Source organism: Varanus komodoensis, unplaced genomic scaffold (assembly GCF_004798865.1).
Source record: "Varanus komodoensis strain SLA01 unplaced genomic scaffold, ASM479886v1 scaffold7_1, whole genome shotgun sequence".
Classification (NCBI taxonomy): Eukaryota; Metazoa; Chordata; class Lepidosauria; order Squamata; family Varanidae; genus Varanus; species Varanus komodoensis.
The window spans coordinates 12044573-12069729 of NW_025336479.1; the positions used below are offsets into that span (position 1 = coordinate 12044573).

At 44.0% G+C, this 25157-nt stretch overlaps 1 protein-coding gene and 1 long non-coding RNA gene across 2 annotated transcripts in view; one reads left to right on the forward strand and one right to left on the reverse strand.

Moving 5' to 3' along the window:
• The first annotated feature begins 11905 nt into the window (after nt 1-11905).
• PRKACA (protein kinase cAMP-activated catalytic subunit alpha) overlaps nt 11906-25157 on the forward strand; it is a 66491-nt gene continuing 53239 nt past the window's right edge. The window contains exon 1 of the mRNA XM_044453587.1: nt 11906-12058. Within this exon, the coding sequence (XP_044309522.1) occupies nt 12013-12058 (46 nt within the window). The 5' untranslated portion in view covers nt 11906-12012. The remainder of the gene's footprint in view (nt 12059-25157) is intronic.
• The window catches only part of LOC123035428, a 32759-nt gene continuing 23924 nt past the window's right edge, over nt 16323-25157 (reverse strand). The window contains exons 3-4 of the long non-coding RNA XR_006416940.1: nt 20535-20604; nt 16323-16381 (exon numbers count right to left, since the gene is read on the reverse strand). This is a non-coding gene — a long non-coding RNA (uncharacterized LOC123035428). The remainder of the gene's footprint in view (nt 16382-20534; nt 20605-25157) is intronic.

The following is a 25157-nucleotide window of genomic DNA, read 5'->3' on the forward strand; positions in this document are numbered from 1 at the left end:
TGGATGAAACTGATTATCTGGATCCTTTTCAGTCCGGCTTCAGACCCGGGTACAGTACTGAATCTGCCTTAGTCGCCCTGTACGACGACCTGTGCAGGGAGAAGGACAGGGGGAGTACATCCCTGTTGGTTCTTCTGGACCTCTCAGCGGCTTTCGATACCATCGACCATGGTATCCTTCTGGATAGACTTGCGGGATTGGGGGTTGGAGGCACTGCTTTGCAGTGGTTCCGCTCCTATCTCGACGGTCGATTCCAGAAGGTAGTGCTGGGGGACCATGTCTCTACGTCATGGCAGCTATGCCATGGGGTACCACAGGGCTCCATTCTATCCCCTCTGCTATTTAACATCTATATGAAACCGCTGGGAGAGGTCATCAGGAGGTGTGGGCTGCGGAATCATCAATACGCTGATGATACCCAGCTTTACCTCTCATTCTCCACTAATCCAGGTGAGGCAGTGGCTGTGCTGAACCGGTGCTTGGCCGAGGTAAGGGAATGGATGAGGGCCAATAAACTGAAACTCAACCCAGACAAGACGGAGGTCCTGTTGGTTGGCGGATCGGGTTTCGGAGAGGGTGGATTTGACCTGGTCCTGAATGGTGCAACACTCCCTCTTAGGGATAAGGTCCGCAGCTTAGGAGTACTCCTCGACCCGGAGCTTTCTTTGGAAGCTCAGGTGACAGCAGTGGCGAGGAGCGCCTTCCTTCAGCTTCGGCTGATTAATCAGCTGCGCCCCTACCTGGAGTACGACTGCCTGGCGACGGTGACACACGCGCTGGTGACTTCCCGCCTAGACTTCTGTAACGCGCTTTATGTGGGGCTTCCCCTGAAGACAGTCCGAACACTTCAATTGGTGCAAAATAGAGCTGCCAGGTTGCTGACGGGGACGGGGCGTTATGCTCACATGACTCCAGTCCTCCATCAGCTTCACTGGCTTCCCATTGAAGCCCGGGCCCAATTCAAGGTGTTGATTATGACCTACAAAGCCCTAAACGGCTTGGGTCCTGGCTACCTGAACGAGCGCTTACGTCCGTATATGCCCGACCGCCCTTTGAGATCTGCGGGAGAGTCCCTTCTCCGGGAACCCTCCATGAAAGAAATTAGGAGAGTAAGTACCCGGAGGAGGGCTTTCTCTGCGGTGGCGCCCAACCTATGGAATTCACTCCCCAAAGAGGTCCGCCTGGCACCGTCGTTACTGGTTTTTCGGCGCCAGGTAAAGACCTTTTTATTTAAACATCATTTCAATTGTTAAAACATATGATCTGGCCTGGGCAACTTCTTCTTCCTTCTCTTTCTCCTCCTATATTTTTATTTTATACTGATAATTTTAATTTTGCATTTGTAAATCAATGTATTTTTTGTATTTTTATATTTAATGGTAATTTATTGTGTACTATTGTATTTCAATGTATTTTATCATGTTGTAAGCCGCCCCGAGGTTTCGGCAAGGGGCGGCATAGAAATGTTAATAATAATAATAATAATAATAATAATAATAATAATAATAATAATTTAGCTTAAAGCCCACCTGATAAACTTCTTCATGTTGTGGCCAAACACACCCTTTCCTGTCCTTGTAAGGTGCAACCCATCCCTTGCCAGCAGTCCATCCTCCAGGAAGTGTAGCTCGTGGTCCCAGAATACAAATCTGTCACGTTGGCACCACCTTTGTAGCCAGGCAGTCACTTGGACTATTTTTCTTTCCCTGTCTATTCCCCTTCCAAGAACTGAGAGAAGACTATCTCAGCCCCAGAGTTCTTGAACCTCCTTCCTAAATCTTCACCATCTGACATGATTTCTTCAAAGCTCTGCTGTCATTTGTTCTCTCGTATATAAGAAGAAAGGGATATGTGCCAGTGGGCTTTATGAGTCTTGCCAATTTTTCAGATATATCAATAATCTGTCCTCCAGGGAGAAAGCAGAACTGACGAGTCCACAGGTCATCTTATGTATGTTTTTCCATCACACAGGGAGTCTCCTACAACCAATACTCTTCTCTTCTTGATCTCGCAAGTCTTGGTATCAATGCCACTTCAGAATCTTTGTCATCAGTGCCCCATGCTTCCCTGGCAGATCTCTCTGTCTTGAGAAAACAAAAGGGTTGTGGAGTTGATAGGATACTGCCCACCATTGCTCTTGAATATGCTGGTTTTGTCACATTCATTTAGACTAGGACCTTTTACAGGGCAGGGATGCCAGGTCATTCATACAGCCCTGATCTTTGCTGAGGCTTCTAATTTCTTTAATCAAAAACTGCAGCCCAGCTGATTCTCAGCCTCCCATTCACATGTGAGACAGTCAGCAGAGGAGGAACCTGCAGGAGGGTACATGTATAGCACTTAACTCATTTCAGCTTTGGCTGCTTTTGACAGTAAAATGGAAGCCGGTTGGAATTAGCCCATCCTTATGCTTCTAGATGCCTTAAGGAGCATCAGAATGTCATTTTGGAGGTAAACACCAGGCATTAATCAGAATTACTCTTCAGCTGTATTGTCCCACTTTGAGACTGGAAGATTCCCTCTGGCCTCAGAAGTACTCCAGACTCAAAGACTCTCACTTCTTAGAGCCCACTGTTTATGTAACGCACTGTTTCAAAATTCGGATATTTTACCTCGACAGAAGGAAACCTAACAGCCACACAAAAGCTGTCTTTTGTGTTTTGTTTAATCTCATCTCCACAGGGAAAGAAGAAAGATGGCACCAATCCAATTTTCATAGTCTGCTGTGGGCAGGAAGTACATACTTCTCCCTTTAATCAGATGTTTATTTACTACATTGATGTACAGACTGATTACTACAGTTTGTTTTGTGACTCCTGGAGTGGGCACTGCCATGCCGAGGACATTTCTTCCCAGATAAAATCTGCCTTGTAAATGGCATGAGCTTTGCCTTGAAAAGTTGAGAGACAGTGCGGTGCAGTGGTTAAGAGTGCAGGACTGGGACTCAGGAGGTCTGAGTTTTAGTCCCCACTCAGCCATGAAGCTAATTGGGTGACTTTGGGCCCATCGGCCTGACTTACCTCACATGGTTGTTGTGAGGATAAGTCTGAGAAGAGGGGGAGAATTATGGAAGCCACCTTGAATTCCTCAAAAGAAATCCACCTTGGAGAAACTGCAACCTAGTCTGTTTATTCCATTCGGCTTCCATTGCTCACTAGAAATCCTTTGGTCTTGAGATTCTATAACAAATTGTTTGACATAGACAGATCCAACAGGAGACCAGCAGGATGAAGCAAAGGTCAACCGAGAATGCAATCCCATGCATTTTTGACAGAAAAATGCCCTTCAACTTCTAGCCCAGCCAGCAATGCACACTGAGGAAGACTGGGAGTTGTGGGACATTTTTCTGTCTCGACATGCTAAACAACTCCTCCTTTCTGCTTTCTCCTTCCCTTTCCATTCTCCAGGCAGTATCTCACTTTAGGGAGGACTGGGGCTTGTCTCTTTCATAGCCACAGTTATGAGTTGAGTTTGGTTCACCATGGCTGTCAGGCAATCTCTGTTGCACAAACAGGGCTCAAGCCTTGCAGCACAGCAAAGAAGCTGGAGCTGATCAGGCACCCTCACCTTCTGCTCCAGAGGTGACTGCTGGAAAAGGAGTGGGCTGCTTGATCCAAGCTCAGTGTTGGGGGCAAGAGGGATGGTGGGTTGGGGCAAGCATTCCCATGGGGTACCAGCCAAATCCGAGGCACTGACTCAGGCCCTGAGATGCAACAGAGGAAGAAGACAGAACTGATTAGCACAAGGGCAGACACCTCACCACACCAGGCACATCTTGGGAATGGGATGGACATACAGCCAGTGGGAGGGGCTGCCAGAGGCAAGTTGCTCCCAGATGCAGATCAGCCCCTCCCCCTGAGCTGAGCATGCAGAAAGGAGGTGAGCCTGCCTTCAGAGAGCCCCTCCCGAAGGGTTGGGGCTCATGCACATTCATAGGGAGAGTTCTTAGAAGCAATCACTAGACTGAGTTCAACAAACTGCTCTGCGGGTGCTCAGAGATTCAGTCTGGGTGACTTGTGCTGGAGGCAATAAAGACTGGTCGCAAGGAAAACAGACTGTGGCTGGTGCTTGAAGGAGGAACCTTGGCTACTGACACGCAGGCAAAAGGGAAGGAATCAGGTGGTCATCACTGCAGAAAGGCGCACATGTCAAAGGAATACCCTTCCCACGCGCAAGTGGGAAGGGCCACAATCAGCTTTACAGTGGTGCCTATCTGGGGGCTGTGAGCCTCAATGGATCCCCCTGCTGATCCCTTGCCAGAGAGGCATTCCCCAACCAGGATGCCAGGTTAGTGCTGCATCTCCAGCAAGCCAGAGTGAGGGGCAAGGGGGTGGGGTGAGTGATGCCTCTCCCTCAGTGCTGGCACTTGGCAGAAAGGCGCTCAGGGGGCTGCCGGGTTGAAGATGCCTGCCTCACAAGTGGGAGCGAAGAGCAGAAAGCACAGTCCCCACCCAGGCCCTACCACCCAGCTGATTCTCACCCCTCTTACTCACGTGCAACTTGGGTGGCAGAGAGGGAACTAGCTGAGGAGCGCAGCCCCCAACCGGACACTGTCACCCAGTTGATTCTTGCCCCTCCAGCTCATGTGCACCAGGGGCTTCCCTCCGGTACACATGGAGGGAGGTGGTGTGGTGCAGCCACCACGCTGGCTCCCAGCCAGTCCTGGCCCCTACTCTTCACATGAGAGGGGTGGCATGTTTTTCCCAGTGCAGAGCAGCTGACTACCTGTTCTTGCCCCACAGATGATCTTTAGGGCTGGAGACAGGTGGAGCAGGTGCTGGCCTTGGTACCACAATAAGTTATGTTTTCCAGGTTTTCAGACAGCACAGCAAGCCATAGTGGTACCAAGAAACCATAGAATAGACAATTGTTCTGTTTGTGATCTCTACAGTCCAAATTAAATAGCACAATGGGGTTCAGACTACCAATGATAAAAAAGTCATGGTTTGTCATGTTGTCTGAACCTACTTGGTGCATCTACCTACTGCAAAACGAACTTCATTCAAATCCAATGTAATCACCATGGTTCCCTGACATGTATCTTGGCAAATCACTTGAGGCTGCTGGAGATCCCTTCTTAGAGATCCTCAGCCCTTATAAACTAGAATCGCTTGGGCTCCTCGTTAGGAATCAGCAACTACTGACTGCAATCCTAAGCATGGAGATCCTCTAGGAAGCAGATCTGCTGTGTCTGTAATTTGCACATGGAGCATTTTATGCGAGTAAGGAGACTCCATATCATCCTAACCCCCTAAGCTGATCTTTCAGTTCATATTGCACCAAAAGCTGCAGTGGAACCAATTTCAATTTGTGGTGGTTTAAATTTAAATGTCCACTAAGTTGCTGCACCTGGGTAGTTTTTTTAGCGCTTCCCTAGATAATTTTTCAAAATAGTAGCCAAGGAAAATAATGTTAGAAATAGTCCTGACACTACACAGTGAAGGAGAGACTGAAATATACTCTAATAAAGTTGAAATAAATCTAAATAAATCTACTCACATTTTTAATTGTAATGTTTGATTAATTTCATTAATTTGCACTTGTAGCATCAAATCTGAAATTAGCGTGCCATTTGAGAGTGTTGTGCATTCATAACTGCTTGAAATGTATTAATTTGGTAAAAACATGAATGGTTTTCAGTGCTCAGATTTCAGGCATGTTGATTATTGACCTAATTTGAACTCTGTCTTGTGCTCAAAATCAGATAATAAGGAGCATGCTTATTCAGCCAAGATAGCTAAAATTAAATGTCAAGTTTTATCACTTTCAGTGCAATAGTAGAAAGTGCTATTTTGGGTATCCAGAGTGGCACTGTGCGTCTGATGAAATAACGGGCCTTGCTTTGCAAAGCGCAAAGTGATCCTGCACCCCCTAGACAGTGTCTAGAGGGCTATAGGATCATTCAAATTCCCTGATCTGTGGTCGGAAAACAGCTCCAACATTAGAGATCGGAATCTCTGGTCAGATTGCCTCCTCCTGTGCCCTATTCTCCAAGCCTGTAAGCAAAGAAGTGCAATGGCTGCTTCTCTGAGGTCACAAGAGCAACATCAGAAAAGAAATGTGGGGAGGGATTAGGTCCACCAGGACATGAGGGGCTCCAGCCTCCTTTCCTCTCTCTGCCAAGTTTCACAGATAATAGAGTGAAATCAGCTGTCTAGCTCAGGGGCCTCAAACTCGCGGCCCGCAGGCCACTTGCCGGGACAGCAGGGCACAGGGGAGGAGCCCTGCGGCCTTCAAAGTGCCGGCGGCGCCCGGGCCGGCCTCCGGGAGCCACGCGGGATGAGCGGCCCACCACCACCGCGGGGGTGGAATACTTGATGCGGCCCAGCCTCACCCAGACTGCCCCCAGGTAAGTTGAGTTTGAGACCCCTGGTCTAGTTGCTTCACAGCACAAGAGAAGCATGGAGGCAAAGGTCACCTCTGCCCTGTGGAGGTTGCCCATAATCCTCTGAGTTCAGAGGTTTACAGGCATCCCACTGGACTATGCCCTTCATTGTATAAATGCTGTATAACAGGCCTGGCTGTTGGGACTCAGTTAATGGCAGAGTTCAGCCCTGGTACCCAGTTTAAATACCAGGAAGATGGAAGAGTGCTGTCCCACTGGAAGATGCGAAGGGCACCCTCATAGCCACATGCCGGCAAAGTATCGCATGATTGCTGCTGAATTGCACTTAGCATAGGTACAGTAACTGAGATTTGTAAGGAATGAGCTCCAGGCGTAATTTTAAACACATTTACTAGGATATGGGATGGGGACCTCTAACCCATGGACCTAATCCAACCTATGTCATGCTCCAAAGAGCAGGGCTTGACCTCTGCTCCTCCTAACTCCAGCCAAACCTGTTCATATAGCACACCGATGCAGCATGACAAAACAGGTGGGGTCAAGATAATGTCATCACTAGGTGTGGTCGCGCCTCACTGAAACATCAGTTCGTGAAGGGGCTGGCTGAAGGCAGTTGGCCATTGCCTCCCAAAATGGCTTCCTCGTTCTGGCACTATGAAGTCATGTTCATTGAAAACATTGTGGCTCACAACTGAGAACATCTGTAAATTCGCTTTTTCTTTCCCTAGCCCAGTTGGTTGCAAATAAGGCGTGATGTGCATGTAGGTTTTATTAAAGGTCTAGAAACTGAGGTGGATCTTCACAGAGATTTAGCTATTGAAAATAGGAAGAGAGGTAGGCCCAAGGCCAAGCAGGGAGTTGTGGCGTCTGTGTGAAATCCTGCTCCATGGTGGCATTCCGCTTCTCTGTTACTAGTCCCTAACAAACTTCAGCTTCTCATGCCTGCTTTCCCTTTATCATCCAGTAGGTCCACCCAGGTGTTGCTTTTCCTGGGAAAGGTGCACTGTTGAAGTCCATTACTTGTATCTCATTTACATCTTAGAGGAGCCAGGTGTCCTGTTTAACAGAGGACAGCCCTCTGTTTGGAATGATATCCAGGCTTCATGTTTGCTTTAACATGAAACAAACATAACAAAGGAGAGCTTTGAGTTGCCCATCCACACTTAGAGAAGACTGAGCAGGTGTACCGGCCACCTTGTCAGTCATCTCCACTATGAGAAGTTATTTTGTTTCTATTTAAATCATGGCTGTTACTGTTCTAAACAAGTAAGGCAAACAGATATCCTCTTTCAGTGGGCAAGCAAAGGTGGGCAGAGCAATCTTAATGCAAAGATCAGCTAGGAAACAGATCTGTTTAAGTAATCCCAGATTAAAATTGGCTGTACCCAGGCCCCCTCAGGCCCTGGAGAGGAGAAGCAGGATGCTGTTGGATGGGAAGAGAGACAGTCAAATCTGCCATGTCTATGAAAATTAAACAGCCAGTAAGTAATCAAAAGCCACCATCCTCAACATATCCACCAACACAAGCAGCCAATGAGGCCGCATCATCCAAGAGATACCACCTGGGCATCAGAGGACTTGGTCCTTTGCTGTTACATAGCTTGTGTGTATATAAACAGATAGTGGTAGGTCTGTGCATGGTGGAAATCATACCATTTCGTGATGGTGACTCAAATGTCAGTGGTCTTTGTTGAGTAACATTAGGAGGGAAGGAAATGAGGGAAAGACAATGGGCAGTTGTCTCGCCTTTCCTGCAGCTGGGCTCCATGGCTCAGTGGTAGGGCACCTACCTTACATGCGGAACGTTCTAGGGTCAGTTGCTGGCATCTCCAGGTGGCACCAGGAAGGAATCCTTCCTGACCCTGTGGAGAGCCTCAGCCAGTCAGGTTCGGCAGTACTGGGCTAAATGGACCAACAGCCTGACTCAGTATATGGCAGCTCCTAGGATTCCAAGCAGAAGGAAAGTACCTTTGTGGTAGAGCAGCATTTGCCTTTTTACCTGTGGTATGTCTTGTCATGGGAATTACACAGCTGGAGGGAAGAGTTTGACAGGCACACCAGGAAGAAATGGGAAACTCCCAGGATCCACGGCCTCAATTGCAGGGGCAAAGGATTGATTCTAAGCAGACCTTGACCTGGTATCACTCTGATGTTTCAAAGAGGGTATGGACACAGATTGGAGGGGGAGTGTTGGATGGGCTGTATGTTACCCACATGCCCTGACCACAGCATGACCCTTTCAAGCTCTCTGTTTTCTCACACCCAGCACAGGAGAGATCTGCTGGCTGAACTCTTGGCAGCTGGCAGAAATTCAGTTTAGGATTGCAGTGTAACAGGCGAATCCACATGGGAAAAAGCCTATAAAACAATGGTAAACTTCTTGGATACACGATGCCAATTTCCAGCATATATGGTGGACCTAAGTAAATTATTAATGACTAGATTGGAACCATATAAGTGCATTGATATGCCAATCAAGGAGTCAGAATGAGAAAAAAAAACATGGGGGATGGCAATGCAAACTTCTACCCCATAGCAATAAAAGAGTGATGCTGTGTGTCATGACACATGGCAGGCTAACCATTATTGTTCTTGTTGAACCTCAAATCAGGATGGGAGTGAGGGTAGGAGTTCTAACTGTATCAGGGAGTTCCGTATAATTGTCAGACAGACTCATGAACTTTGTATATCCCGGTGGAAGCCGTGAGAGGCACATGAAGCAGGGAGTCTGGGACAGAGAGAAGCTGGAAGGCCACTGAGCAAGGCTGTGGGGATAGTGTAAGGGCTATCTCCTACCATCTTTCTCATGATGAGTTATTGATTCCTGCTTCAGTTAAGTAGACACAAAACCATAAGGGGGCTGTGTGTACTTAGAAGGATCTTATCTACAGAAACTCTGGAACTAATTTCCTCTTTTATGTCCTTCCAGTGTCAAGATTTTTAAAATTGTTTAGACAGGAATTCACAATGGTTTAATCTGACTTTTTAAAAACTACAGTTCATCTTAACAATTTTAATGTAGCCATCTTTTATCACTGATTTATCTGCTCTCCTTTACTTTAAATCATCTTGTTACAGGTTGTTTTTGTTTTGAAAAACCGTTTTGTTGCATCTTTATTATTGGAGTTGATAGTCTCCTTGGGTACTCTATATGGAAACTTGTATGTGGGATATAAGTTGAACAAAACTTGATAGCGCATACTAGAATGGCAGCATTTTCATTCTTTGGATTGAATCCAGTGATGTCATTCTATTGTCAGAATTGCAATTCTGCAATAGTTCTTTCCAACATTGGTGTATGAGATAGGCAAACAGGAAAAAGGTCTAATTCTGCCCCAGACATTGAAACATAATAGCCGTGGGGAGGCAGGAAAAGCATATGAGGAAAAAGCAAGGAAACAAAGCAAAACCAAACATAGGTAAAGATGTCGAGAAGAATTTAAGCAAAGTCTCAAGGCTGGACACATTCTCAAGGGCAAAAACAATTATTAGCCATGGTGCTCAATGTATCTTTATCATTTACTGTGAGAGGCCTTCAGAAAGAACAGAACATTACTGAAGTTCACATTATTTAGCCTGTTCTTACAGCATCTAAACTTGAACAAGGCCCAAGGAGCATATATGTCAGTTTCTTGAATCTCCAACTGTGTTTTTCAATTGTGGATTGAGGTTAGAGCCATTCTCTGGCTGTGCATCCTTTGTATGTTTCGCATTGCGCCTTGTACCCTCATGTTGTTACTGAAAAGTAGCGTGGTTCATGCAAAAGCAACAGTTCACAGAATCATATAATAGTAGTGTTGGAAGGGGGCAGAAGGCTATTGGGTCCAGGCCCCTGCTGAGTGCAGGACACTAAGGTACACCATACTACTCAGAAGCTTTCTGAATGTCTCCAGTGAGGAAGAGCTCACAGCTTCCCCAGGTAATAGGTTCCATTGTCCTACTGCTCTGACAGTGAGGAAGTTCTTCCAGGAATCTAGTCTAAATCTAAATCTAGTTTCTTTTAACTTAAGTCCATTATTCCATGTCCTGTACTCTGGAATGGAGAAGAGATCTTGCCCTTCCTCTCTGTGACAGCCTTTCAGGTCACTTGCAGAATGCTATCATATCCCCCCTCAGTCTTCTTTTCTTGAGGCTGAACATGCCCAGTTCTTTCAATCTCTCCTCATAGGGCTTTGTTTCCAAACCCCAAGATCATCCTTGTTGCCCTCTTTACCTTACAGAGTAACAAGTTTACTGAAATGATAATAAAATTAGTATTCAAGCTGTCTCAACACAAGACGGTTGTTTTTGTCTTGCTTTAGTAGCAGAGGTGATGCTGGTGATGGTATAGTCTTGTCTCTTAAAGCATTAGCAACAGAACAAGTCTAGACTATTCATAATGTTTATGTTTGTTATGTAAGATGCTCAACAAAAACCCTTACAAAATCCGCAGGCTGTATGTCACGAAATGCAACAAACCACAACACATCAGGTTTCAGTCTTATTACATAAGTTCAGCTCGTTACATAAGCTTTGGGCTATTCCCTCTCCCCGCCCCCAACTTTAGCAAGTCTTGGCAAATCCTGCGGAAGTTTAGGTTGAAATAGAAACATCTGAATAAACTTTGTACAGCATTGGTTTCACATGGTCTGCATCCCAAAAGAGGTGCAAAACTCTAGAATATACACGTTTTGCTTTTACAACACGTTTATGGGCAGGGTAACTGTTCTATATCAAAGAACCCTGCGGGTTAATGAATAACGAACACTGATGGACGTAAACCAGGAAACGGCTTCATGCAGTCAAAGGGTGGGAACGTCCTTTTCAACCGAATTGCACGAACAAAGGAACAGTCGAAGCGTGTTAGGCATTAACTCAGACTGCCCAAACTCAAGCCAGTACACCGATCCTGCACTGGTTGTAAAGCCAGTGCAAGAAGCCGTCAATATTCCAGATTGGTCAACCGAGGACACTACAGCAGCTCTGCGCAACAACGAAAGCCTGCGTCTGCAACACAATGGAATCCATGGTTTGCAGCTAATCCAAATCCCTACTGAAATCACCGCAACCCTCACGATTTGATTGTCTGGAGACCGCCAAGGTTCGAGATTAGGGTTGGTTTGGTTTTGCTTGTACGCTCCGCCCCGTCCGCTTCTGCCGGAGATACATTTCGCCCCACCCCGAGCTCCACCCTTACAATGGGCATTCTTTGGAATACGGACAATCTCGGCAGTCTAAATATAGCCCTCCGAGCCCTCAACTCCAGGCCCAGCCGTCAAGCGGCTCCGCCCCAAAGTGGGTAGAGCGCTCAATCTCTTGTTAGCCAATCGCAGAAGCCGGTAGAGACGTACGGCTTCTACTCAACACTTTTGCGCAAGAAGTAGGCGGGCGCCTACCAAGGACTCGTCACGACCCGGGGGCCAATAATGACCCATGCTGCGCTGCTGAGACCAGTGAACGAGCGAGAGCCGCCTTGGTATCCAATAGCATGCGAGGTTGGGGCGGTGCCACTGCAGCTACTGCCGCCAGGGGAAAGGGGGCGGAGGCGACACCGGGTCTGGCAGGGGAGGGGGGGATTGGGCCTGGCTGGGCCCAGCCGGAGCCTCCTGCCGCCTGGACCGACCGAGCGGGGAGAGCGCCCCCTCCCCGCGGGCCCAGCCCAAGCCCAAGCCCGGCCCCGCCTGGCCATGGGCAACGCGGCCACGGCCAAGAAGGGCGGCGAGATTGAGAGTGGTGAGTGCCGGCCAGGGAGAGGCGAAAGCCGGCTGTGGGAAGCGGTGGGAGCGGCTGGGGAAGCGCGGGCCAGAGTGCCTTCGCTGTCGGGGAAAAGCCGGCCTCCGGGACGCCCGCGAAGCAGGAAGTGGGGTGGCGGGACTCGGGCCCGGGGCGCAGGGGCTGCGCAACCGCCAGGGTCCCGGGCGAGCCGGTCCCGGGAGTGGGGCGGCAGCGTGGAGCACTGCGGGAGCCTTGCCTGCACAAGGTCTGCTTGGCGAGCCGCAGGCAGGGCACTGAAATGTGTGTGGCCTTAGCCTTGCCGCCGTGTGTCTGCGCCGGCTGCTTCTGGCACTCTTAGCCAGACCCTTTACCCGAGCACGCTATCCCATAAACTTGGGCTTTCCAGGGGAGCGGCCTTTACCTTCGCGCCCGCCTAGTGGGCAACGGAGAGGCATCTGGTTGGCTATTAGAATAATAGTGGATCTTTTGGTAGATCTGGCAGGCCTCTTGTGTTTTTATATGCTCCCCCCCCCCCAGTCGTCTGGGAACCCGCAGGCACAGCTTTCCACATGGAGTCGCTCTCCTAAGCTTCTGAACACAAGTCATTCTCCTGTCAGCATTTCCTTCCCTTATCTAGAGCATTTCCTTTAACGCTTTGTCTGATGGGTCCACGTGTGTCTTTATTCATGGGTGAGGGGAGTGGTGACATGAGAGAACCTATGTGTGATTCTCTGTATAGTCCTTAATATTTTTTGGTTTTTTGCCTCTGGTACAGCCTGTCTATTTGCTGTAGTCATGCCAGTGCATTTAAAGCTTGCCAGCAGTTTTTATTTTGTCTATATATGGTATGCTAACAGTCTTGCAATAATATGCCAAACAGATGTAAATATAAAAAGTAGCATAGTTTCTCTTATCTGAGTTTGTATAGCTTACTGTGTCTGCTAAAGAGTATATGCACTGATGCTAATACTTTTTGCTATTGCTTTTAGGCAGGCATGACAGGTAGACATCTGACCCTGTTAAAACACAAATGAAGGCTGCTTAATTCAGGAGAGAAAGATGGATGTATCTCCCACACCCCACTCCCCAGTGAAGCTGCAGACTGAAACTGCGAACGGTCAGGCAGGCAGGAGTGTGGCCTCAGATGGATATACTAGCAAGAAAGGAGAGTGTCTATATGTAGCTTACCTAGATGGAAGGCAGAGACTTCTGCTTGGAATGCCTTGCTGGAAGTGGAAGGTGGGATCGTGTAGCCGTCAGCAGCCTTGCAGGACAGACAAATGACTGATGCTGGAATGAGACTTCTGGAGAACTATTTAAAACCTACCTACTTTCTTGTTTGTCTCCATTTTGGTTTTTTAATCTGTCTTCCTGGGAACTTGTGGAAGGTAGGGTTTTAGTTAGCCTGAGCTTTGCTTTTTGTCCAGCATCCAAGCAGTGGGCATGCAAACCATGGCTTTCTTTCTGCAGTAGAGATGCTTCCAGATGAGGTTTATTGTACAGTCAACAGCCTCAATGATAGATTTTTTTTGTGCGGTCCATATGACATTGTGATCTGTTTGTAATCTACCTGCATTTTCCCACTGATCTAGCAGTCTTTTTTCTTACCAGGGAAGCAGGGGAAACATTTAGGAGAAAAAATTGTCTCCCCCACATAATTCTTTTGATAGGAGTGGGAGCCATCTTTCTGGAAGCACCCTAGATGATTCTTTGGTACTAGTGCAACTGATACCCTTCTACATCTTTGAAACTGGACTTGGGCTAGGATACCCATTTTAAAGAGAGAAAGAAATAAAGATACACAGCAGTAATGAGAAATAATTAATACATATTGGATCAAAAAGCCTACAGTATAACAGAAAGTTCAAACCAAATCTCCTAAGTGTTAGCATTACACTTTAAACATAGAATTGCTTATTACAACTTAATGGTTCCCCAGAGCAAGACAATTGGGCCAGTGGGTGGTGCATAGCCCCTTGTTTGAATGTATATAGAAACTGCAGGATCTCATCTCCTAGATAAGGGAAACAACATGAGTGATGTCTGTGCCCTCTGCTTCTGGTGTACATTGTCTTGGTCTTTGCTTCAGCATGTCTTCCCAAAATCCTTAACATATTTTTTGATGATGATTAAATATTTTTCCCTAGCATGTTTTACTCTGAGAATAGTATCCTATGGGTGCCACTCTGGCAGAGGCAATCATTTTTCCAAATAAATGTTTATACAGTGGGGGTTTTGAGATTCTCAGGCCTGCACCCCCATGGTTTCCCAAAGAACCCCCTCCGCTGGAGTCGCCCTGTTCCCCTTAGTCACTGATTGTTTGATGGTTTCCAGGTTTTGTGCAGTGTTCCCCTGTTCTGAAAGGTTGAAATGTGTCTCCTAAGGGCTTAATTACTGGCTGTAAGAGCTATAAGCCAGGGGTCCTCAAAGCAATGCCAATGGGGTCAACCAGTGGTATCCTTGAAGGGGTTCCCTGTGGTTCCAATAGTCCCCTACATTTATGTCCCTTTTTAATGTAAGTACATGGATTTGTATAAAAGCATGCAGCTTTCTAGCAATTATACGTAGGCTTCAACAAAAGCAGAACAAATATCCAGATAAGTATCCATTTGAAGCTGTGTCTATATGCTAGCTACTCTTAAATCGAATTGTTATAAGGTCCTCAATCCAATACATAATAGGAAGTGAATCCACATTTGTCTTTAACTGTATAAAGGGTGCAGAAAATAACTTTCCATTCCCATGAAGCAGATAAATAATTCACAAGAGAATGTATATGAATGGATATTAAATGCTGTTCCAGTACAAAGCATATATCTGTACCTCCTCACAAAAAGAAACAGTTCTTGAATATTGCCCAAATGTATGTTTAAAAGATGTACTTACTTTATTGCACAGCCAGTACCTACCTGACAATCCCTTATTAAAGAGACATTGTGGTGCTCAGGAGACATGAAACAAAAGTTTTCTCTGAGTAAGACTCATCCTAAGATCCATAGATGTAATAAGTAGATATAAAAGAAAAACCAAATTAAGCATTTTGTAGTGTTGTCTACAGTTGTTTCTCAGATTCCCAAATGTGTCCATGGGTTCAAAAGGGTTGGATACCTTTAAGCTAAAATATGCTGGCTCCTCCCCCTTTTCCCTTCCTTCCTCCAAAATGTGTACCCCTAGCTTCTCTGAAATTGAGAATAAAAGATGTTTAACACCTCTGCTATATGGCAGAATTAGCCAATAGTTGATGGTTATGCTCCCTGTATAAAGAGAAGTAGACATGGCGTGAACTAAGTGTACTAGTTGCTCTCCTTCTATCGCTGCTTCTTTAGTGACTTGTGTTACCTACTACACCAGTATTGTAATGCCCACATATTTAATGCATGTATTCTTCTACTCAGTACTTCATTAATTACATTGAATATCATGTGCCTGATCCATGCTGCTTTCATTAACCTCAAAACAAGACAGCTATTTCCAAGATGAGGTAACTCAAATTCTGTATTTAAAATAAATTGTTTAAATCAAAACTTTGCAGTTGTGCTTGTCTTGCATAAGCATGGTTGTGCTTATGTTCGATCCTGAATCTGATTAATTTTTGTGCAGTGTGGTACTTTCTGGTGAGGGGAGGCACTGGTATGTGAGAGATAACAGGGAAATGTGGTATGAAAATACAGAGATTCAGGAGCCAATTGTACAGGGCTTGGTTGCCCCATCCCAGCTGTTCCCGACATGGTGCTCTCTAGATGTATTGGATTATAATTCTTCCTTAGCAAGCACAGCCAATGGTATCTAAGGAAATGTATTTTCTACAGTAAATGGGAGCAAATAGTATAGATTGAATAAGTACCCAAGAGAATTAAATTCTGTTTGAAGGGCCTCCATTCTGGATCTGTAAGGTAATGCTTGCATCTGTGCCTCTGTAGCTTTCCTGCTATGTGTACAGCAAAAGAAATTAGGCTGCTTTACAGATTGTATGTCCAGTCTGATCCCTTTTGTTGTTGTCAGCAAATCTAAGCGTGATGAGTAGAGGAAGTAATGTTAATTAGACCTGTGTTTCTGTTGCTGTTACACAGAACTTCCTTAGAGATATGCCATCTGATCCACAAATGATCCATGCTGATCCTTTTTCTTCCCATTACTTTTCTCCCCCATGATTTTTGGCAGAATTTGAAGGAACACAAAACATTGTGTCATTTAAATTGAGCACAGCTTTAAGGCAATAGGTACAGTATGTTTTTAAGCACATAAACGAAACTTACTTCAGAATTACTTTTATTAAATGGGTCACTGGTAGATGTGGTTCAGATGTTAGATTGTTCTGCGTAAAATGTCAATCGTGGACTCCTGCAAAATAAATTAGTCAGGAAAATTGTGCATTTGTGATGAACTCAGAAGGTTATGTACATATACATCTTGTTACGTACATAGACTTTTTATCAATTCAGCTAAATTAATCTGATAAAATTATTGTTAATCTCTTTCATTAGAAACTGGATAGATATTTGCTGACATCATTAATATTTTTATTTATTTATTTATTAAAACATTTTTATGCCGCCCCATTCGCCGAAGCCTCGGGGCGGCTTACAACAAAAAAATTAAAATAACATTTTAAAATATATACAATAAAATACAAATATATAATATAAAACATACACTATAAAACAAGCCGCCCTGGCCAAATAAAATTAATATGACCTAATACAAGGATAAGTTTCCTGATGCTCTTCAGACGTTTTGAACTACAGCTCACAGCAACCCCACCCAGGATTTTGAGTTGTCAGGTATTATGGGTGTGGTGCTGGCAACATCTTGAGGCCACCAGGTTGCTTCCCTCTGTTCTTGTGGGCCCTATACCTTGCCCAGAGGTCCATTACAGCTCTGTATTTGCTTACTTAAAATGAATAATACAATACAAACTAATTTTGCAAAGGTTTGATTTTAATAGTTTAGATCAGACTGTACAGGTGTGCTGGATTTCCAGCTCCTATCAGTCCCAGCCAGCATGGCCAATGGTCAGGAATGCTGGACGTTATAGTCTAGAAAAGGTTCAGGAAACATGCAAAATGGAAATAGCAGTAAAATGTGATTTTTACTGAGGTAATGTAGGGACATGTTTTTGGCTTGAGACTTACTTTCATTATTTTAAAAACATACCCTGCTTTTAAAATATAAAAAACAAATCAGAATGATAAAATGAAAGAGTAGTTGATAGCCAACTATAATGTATTACATGATAGCAGGAGCTCGGATTCAGAGATCAGGAGCAAGCAAATCAACTGATCCCAAAGATCATCTTGAACAGCCAGGTTTTAATGTGGTATCTGAAGTCCTGGCAGATCGCCCTAAAGTTGGCATTCCATATTGTTGGTACCGTGATTGAAAAGGTCCCACTCCCCACTTAACTTTAATTAGATAGGTGGGATGGGGGAAGTTGCCTAGAGAATGGCTTTACATGTAGAGAGCAGCACGCAAGATAATTGCAGTAGCAGGTGTTCCTTAAGCTACTCTGGTTCTCAACTACTGCTTGCCATTAACCATTTTTGTCAATGAAAATATACTGTAGCTGATAAAGTTGTGACTGTCACACAGTAGTGATATGGGCTGCACAGAGAAAACCGAACTCTTTCAAATGCATTTTAATCCATTTAAATGCAAGGGCATATATTTTGGATTCAATAATACAGGTAATAGTAAATGTGTTAAGCAAATATTGTTGCTGAGCTTTTGATTGGAGGAGGAGCAGGGTAAGGTATGGGATATCTTTTTTTCAGATCTTGCACAACAATAACTCACCTTCTCTGTCAAAAAACAGTTGAATGCTGCAGCTTTTATAGATTGTACAAATTTAATTTTTGTTTATTTGATGTACTTGGTTCTTCTATGACTCTTCTATGAAAATCTATGCATGGTTCTGAATCCTCACTCCTTTCTCCATATACTGCATCTATCAGCCTTCTGAGACTGGGACTTTGGCATTGCTGCCAAAGGTATCAGAGTTGTCTTTGTGATCTTGGGGGCTAGTAATCTGTTTTTAAAAATAAAAGCTGATGTTTCTTATTGTACCAGACTCTGTATTTAGTAATCAATTTGTCTAGGTTTCTCCCAGCTCTAAGAGCCACTAAATGAACCAGATATAGAACATAAAAAGAGCAATGCTGGATCAGACCAAGGATCCATCTAATCCAGCATTCTGTTCACACAGTGGCCAAACAGCTGCTCATAGGGTCCCATAGGCAGTACCTGAGCATATGACTCAGGTACTTGGAGGTAGCATATGCCAATCAGGCCTAGTAGCCACTGTTATCCTTCATTTCCAAGTGGTCAAGTCACATTTTACTGCCACCCAAATTGACTTTGCAAGTAGCCGTGCTGTATGTGAAAGTTTAAAGGTAAGGATTCTAAATTCCTCCATCTTTTCTGTTATATCTGCCTTCCAGACAGGTCTGAATAAGTTCCTTGAGCTGGGTCTTTTTTTATGTTTCACTCTATCCAATGCCATGTACCCTGCGATAATTATATTTACAACAAGGTTCCTTTATGTTTGAGAAGCCCAATTTTTAAAGCCATTTAAATATACAGAAGGACGTAACTCCTGGATGACAGCTCTAATTTTAGAATCTTGCTGGGTTGACAATGGAGTTGGGTTATCTGACTTTGCTGTGAATCTGATTTTTGAGGAAGTGGTACAACTTGCTGACAAACTCACAACTTGACTAGAAAGCACAGAAGTACCAGTGGCAACCCTGTCAATGCTACTATAATTATGAATGTACCTTTTGCTTCTAGCGATGTTTCCATCTGGGTGAAGAAGGAGAACCTACTGAGTCCTGTGAAAAGGTGAAGTTTTAGAATATGCCATTTTTGTGGCACTTGCCAATAAAATTGAAGGCCAAAAAAGACTATATAAAGGTCCACCCAAGGCAGTTAACAACTGCTAAACTGACAATAAAGCACACTGTGAGAATAAATCAACAAAACAAATCCACAGCAGGAAGTAATTTTAGCAAGCAGCGAAAGGGATTCCCTGGAATTGGAGAAGATATTGAGAGTAGGATGAGCTTTTGAGTACAGTGTTCTTTCAGAAAATGTAGACAAGCAAGTGAAAGAAACCAGATGGGAGTCACAGCTAATGCAGTTCCCTGCCTGGCACACACACAGTGTATGTGAATGTAGCTTTCAAGCATGTCTACTTCATGTATGCCTTTCAGTCCATTATCAGTAATGTCCTTGGGTTTAGAATTACAGGGTGTTGCTTTATACCATCATTTTGTTTTCGACTAGCCAAATAACCACAGTCCTTCTATCTGCATTCAAATTATATCCTTGACCAACCTGTAAGAAATAATTGATCAGTGTAAAAAACACCCCCTGTTGTATTTGCTGAAGATGACTAAAGTGTATCAAAGCAACGTGCAGCATTAATACATTTGGGTATGACTATTTAGCAACCCTAAGTGTAGTTCTTTCTAGAATCCAGGGCTGTAGTTACACTATATTTTCCCTCCTTTCAGTGTGTGAATACTCGCTACTATTAAAACTTAGCATTTATATACTGGAGTCTTCCATGCTTGGGCTTCCCATCAGCTCCCAAGATGGCTCTTTTCTCCCTTACCCATGTATGGATCCATTTTGCTGTCTCACCTTGGTGCAATGGGAATTCCTACCAAAGCTCCATAATTTCTAAAGCATGTGTTTATAGGAATAACAACTAGCTCTCATCTGAATTGTCCCTGATGGTTGCTGCAGGTATTGTGAATCATTTTTGAAAGTTTGCTTACATTCTTCTGAAAAAGAAACATGGACATTCCTGGAATTGCCTTCTGGGTTGCTTTCACCCCCTTCCCTTTGCTGATTTTGGAGCTGTGAACATTTAAAAACCCAACTTTCAGCAAGATAAAGGCTATGAGGTTACATTTCTGGCTTGTCTACTTTATCAAGAGTTTTTGCAGCGCTTATGTCCAGTGAGCATTCTCTTCGTGCCTCTGTCAGTATGTTTCTGGTAAATAGACCCTGGCAACTTCTGCCTAAGTTTAACACTCAATACCAGTTTAAGCAAGGAGAATTCAGAAATCCATGTAGTGTAATACCTTTATCAAGGCAAGTGAAAGATCATTAAAAGGTGTGAGCATTTGAGATCTCTCTTCATCTGGCAAGATAGAGTAAGCACAAGGCATGAGGGCCATACCCAACATTCTGCGAGGGTTTCACAAAACAGCTTTCATCACCTCTACCATATTTTACTCAAATTATCAGATCAGATTTGAAGTTTGTTTACTTCCTACCTTCACAGGACTAAAGCAACCAATAGCTGCCACTGCTGCTATATTCCTTATAGCAGCCATGAATGAACTTCCAACTTTTTTGATAAGTGGCTGATGGATGAGGTGGTTTGCGAAGCAAGCAATGCTTGCAACCTACAGAAGCCACAAACCACAAGGAAAATAGGTGATACTGTCTAGGAATACTTACAAATTCATGAAAGTGGAAAACTTACCCAAGCTGCAGGGACAATTTCTATTTTTCCAGTCCCCCTTTTAGTGTGTGGTCTACGTAGAATTGACAATCTGAGGAGGAATTGATTTGAAATGTTGCGGGGGTAGATCCCGAGTGACTGCTTTGAGCTAATTTAGCCCTCCCACTTATTAGTATGACACCTCTGATTTTGATACTCATTTCTGGCACAAGCTACCCTGCTTACTTTGCGGGATAGGTTGACCAGGAGCTTGCTTTAGATTTGAGACTGTAGGGGGCACCACTAAATCACAAACAAGTTTGGCAGAATAGTGTCCGGAGCAACAAGAGGCATCTCATTCCCTACCCTTATGTTTAAATAAGACACAAGCTGTTTGAATGAAGATCCATTTTGGACAGGGCCCGTAGAGTGACCACCCCCTCTTTTTCACTGGTAGTGTGTTCTGTACCAGTAGGCAGAGCAGGAAGGCAATGAATGTGCTGTAGAACTGGCCAGGGCGTGTGCAGACTTGGCCAAGCATTCCCTTCAGCCATTATGCACCTACAGCCTTAGCTGCGGACGGTTTTCTGGCAGTTCTGTTCAGGAGAACAAAGCTAGGACTTTTACCTTCCATTGGCCCAACTGCTAATTGAGTACAGAACTGTGTGTGAACCACACCGCTACTAATTGTGCTGGGATTTTTTAAAAAAAATATTGTACAGCTGTTAAAACAATGGAAATGACAAGTTGTTGGAATAATTTCATTGATCATTACATGAAGTGTATGGGCTAGGGCCTTATTGTGACATGACATAAATTTGATTTTTATTCTTTCTTAATGAACTTCTTGAACATGGAGGGTTGGGAAAGAGGTGTGCTTTTGCTAGAAATGCAATGTGCTTTTTTTTTTTTTTGTTTAGGTATTTTGCTTGTATTTGTCTAGCAAAAAATCTTCACAAAATATATAAACAGGGAATATAACCATTGAACATGCTAGTTAACCAAACTTTCTCCTAAAAATGAAAACTTTAAACATACTGCTTTCAAAATCTCAAGAAAGAAGCCACCAAATGTGTTTCCTTTAGGAACACATTTGAAGGAGAGACTCGCTTATCTCAGGAGACTCTGATCTGGTTCCTCTAATCCTAATATGGCAACACAGGGATTTTAAGCATGTCTCCCCAGATGAAGCCAAAGTACCTGGGGGAACATAGAGGACTTCAGTTAATTTGGGAACATGATTAGGACTTTACAGATTAAAAATGATTTGGGCTCAGTAGCAAACATAAGCAGTACAAATACTTCAGCAAAGAGATAATATATTATCTTTATCATATTTATATAATGCCTTTTCTGAGGAGCTCGGTACAATGAACAACATGCCCCCCCCTTACAATCTTCTCAGCTCCTGAGGAAGGTTGTGTGTGTGTGTGTGTGTGTGTGTGAGAGAGAGAGAGGGAGGGAGGGAGGGGGGGGAGAGGTCCAAGGTTAGTCAGTGCACTTCATGACAGTATGGGGATTTGAACCTGGATTTTTCTCACCCTGCAATCTGACCATTATACCACACTGGTTCTCAGGCCTCTTGACATTTCAAAGTTCTCTATAATGGGAGACTCAGCTCATTGCAGTGGAGTTTGGGTGGCCAAACCTTGATTTACAGAAAGTGATATACCTGATGAACCAGTCACAGTTGGAAAACGACACTCCTAATGATTAGTGCCAATTTACCATCAAGTAAGAAATGCATCCTCTTTTCCTCATTCAAACAGAAAAGCCTGTTAGCTGCATGAAATATACACATATGTAATGAGACCACACCCTTCCCATCTGCAGGATACCACTGCAAGCCAATCAGCCTGTGAAGTGTCCGCTTAGATTTCTTAAAAATATGTGGCAGAGACAGATAAACCTGATCCCAGCATGGTTTGGGTCTTTGTCCCGTTTCTGAGAGCACTTATTTAGAGGTCCTCAGTGGGGTGCTCTTTTCCCTTTGCCCCTTGGAATGGGTCTCCTAGAGTATTGACAAGCAGTTGCTTGGATTGAGCCTTCTGGGGAGCCGTAGGCCAAGTACAGAGGAGCCACATTCCAGACTAGCAAGATGGAGGCTGGAGGTGAGGGGGAGTAACAGGCATGGTGGTCTTGGTAGGGTAGATGGAGGGGAGGGAATACAGGCTCGAAATCTCTGATGCAAGCACCCTGAGGTCAAAGTAAGGGTAAATTGTGTTTTTATTGTGTGATTGGTAGCTCTGATCATAATACTGGGGAAAGGAGGGAAATCCTACCGGTTCAGTGGAACTGAGAATTAAAGATCCATTCTGCAGTAAGGTGACATGGCTCTAGTTTGGGCCCAAGCCAAGGAACTTAGGAAGGTGAAGAATGGTTTTGAGGTTATTGCTGCCCTCTGGTTTCTGTGGGCTGATGATTTAAGAAAAGGTAGGCAAATTGATTTATAAAATGCTGTTCAGTCCAGCTTAACGTATTCCATACGGTTATTCTTCCCTATCTTGTTTGCTTCTGCAGGTTTGCACTTGTGGCAAATGAGGACCAGCAGGGATTCAGGTTTAGGTTCCTTTAGACTAGAGATGGGGTAGGTGATGATCCCAGAGGCTGCTGTTTTAAATCCTTTTAATAGTGATTGCACAAAAATATGGTTGTTGAAACTTAAACTTTGTTATTTTGAGTTGTTGCAAAGTGGGAGATGTGTTGGAATTTGAATACTATTGATGGGATGTGCTTTCTAGGAGTTGGAATTAGGAACTAGAATAGTCTGGCTTCCCTTGTTTGAACATAGAACGCTGTGACAGTTTTCTGTGTAGCAAAAGCAGTGTCTTGTTGCTATGAAGAGGTAGGTTTAGAGTCTGAACTTTATCCAGAAGAAGTATGTTGTTTTAAATGAGGCTTTACTAGAAGGCAGAATGCGTATTAGCAGACTGAAATGGGAACCTGGGGAGGACATTGAAGTTATGCAGAGTAGGAGGAGAGCATCAAGAGGGAAACTGCCCCTAATCTTGAGGGGAGTATCTTTTTTATCTTATTGTAGGAGCAGGGGAATCAAGCCTATCTAAGCCCAAAGGCAGAATTCAGTTTTGGAGAAGCTCTTGAGATACAGTTAAATAGTGGATAGAACCTAAGTACCAAAAAGACCATAATGTTTTAGCTGCTAGTAACTAGTAAAGGCTGGATAGAACTGTAACATAACTACATTTCAGAGGCATTTCAACCTTTTAGAGTGAGGGAAGAATGCGCAAAGGCTCAGAGACCCCCAAAGGATTGATGGTTGGGGAAAAGAGGTGGAGCCAAGGACAGGGATCATGGACAACTAAGTAACACCAGAGGGTTGAATTGGGTCTGTAGGCAGGCTGGATTTACTCTTGGGCTTGAGCTTCAGCACTCTCACCTAGCGAATGTTATTTTAGAATGAATTCCCAAATCTAGTATGCCCTGAAGCTTACTTTTAAATAGATATGCATAGGTTGTGCAGTACATTGATAATTCTTTCATCCCAGTTCTTACATGGATTTGCATAACTAGAAAAAACACAGAAAGCATAGAAAAACTATGAATGTAGCATGCTTACAGAAAATCTGTGATTTCTGTGAGAATTGAATCATTGCTACACATCTTAATTTGTCAGCATATTTTTCTTTACTAGTGCACTATGAACTATTTGCTAGAATTCAATTTGTTAGAAACTAAAAGATTGCACAGAGAAGTTTGTCCATCTTGTTCAGTAGTAGGGCAGTACTGAAAATATTTTCTCTAACAGAATCCACCATCTAATTTTGGTTTTTTTCCCTTATACACATGCATCTGATAGGCATTTTTGCCCAGAACTTTTTAAATGCTCAAATTGTGATGTTATGCGCTTGAGTATTTCTCTATTATTGTGGGAGTATAGCTAAATAAATACATGCTTATGAAAAATACTCCTTTTAAATATACAGTATTTAAAATTTGAACATTAACTTAAAAACTGTTAGACTTAAAAGAATGGGCAAGCTTTCGTGGAGTTCAGATAACTTGACTTGGATACTTGCAAACCACAGAAGATTTGTAGTAGCCTATACGTGTCCCTCCCATGTGACTGTCCATATGATGCACTTGCTTCCAAGGGCAGACTCCCTGGGCTCCATTTCAAATGAATAAGTAGGTTTTGATACAACAGTCTAACTTGGGTCAGGGTCCATTCAGCTTCCAATAGCAATGTATGAATAGACTACTAACTGGAAGTTTTATGCTCCTTTCTACTCTCTATAGCTTACTCTTATCCTTTAATATAAACTGAGAGGTGACAGGTTGGGAAGTATTATTTAAACCCAACTGTGCCCTCCCAGGTCATGATCTAGCATCTGTGAAGTATTATAGATGAAGGGAAAAGACCGGAAGACGCTTGGCTGCTAAGAACAGATTGTGGGAGGGAAATGTCACTCTGAAGCCATCATGTAGCACCATTCTGTGTGGTCCATCCACCAGAGGGAGATGTTACATATAGTTTGTAGAAATACTCAGCTACTGAAGATTAGTTGACCAATTTCAGAATGCCTGACCTGGCCTTCTCTTGAAACCAATTTTAATGCATTCATATTTTTTGTCACTTGTTAATACTTGCCAAGTGAACCACTCCTACTCTTTGCTCAATTTTTACTTAGTTTTGGGTGGGAAGAA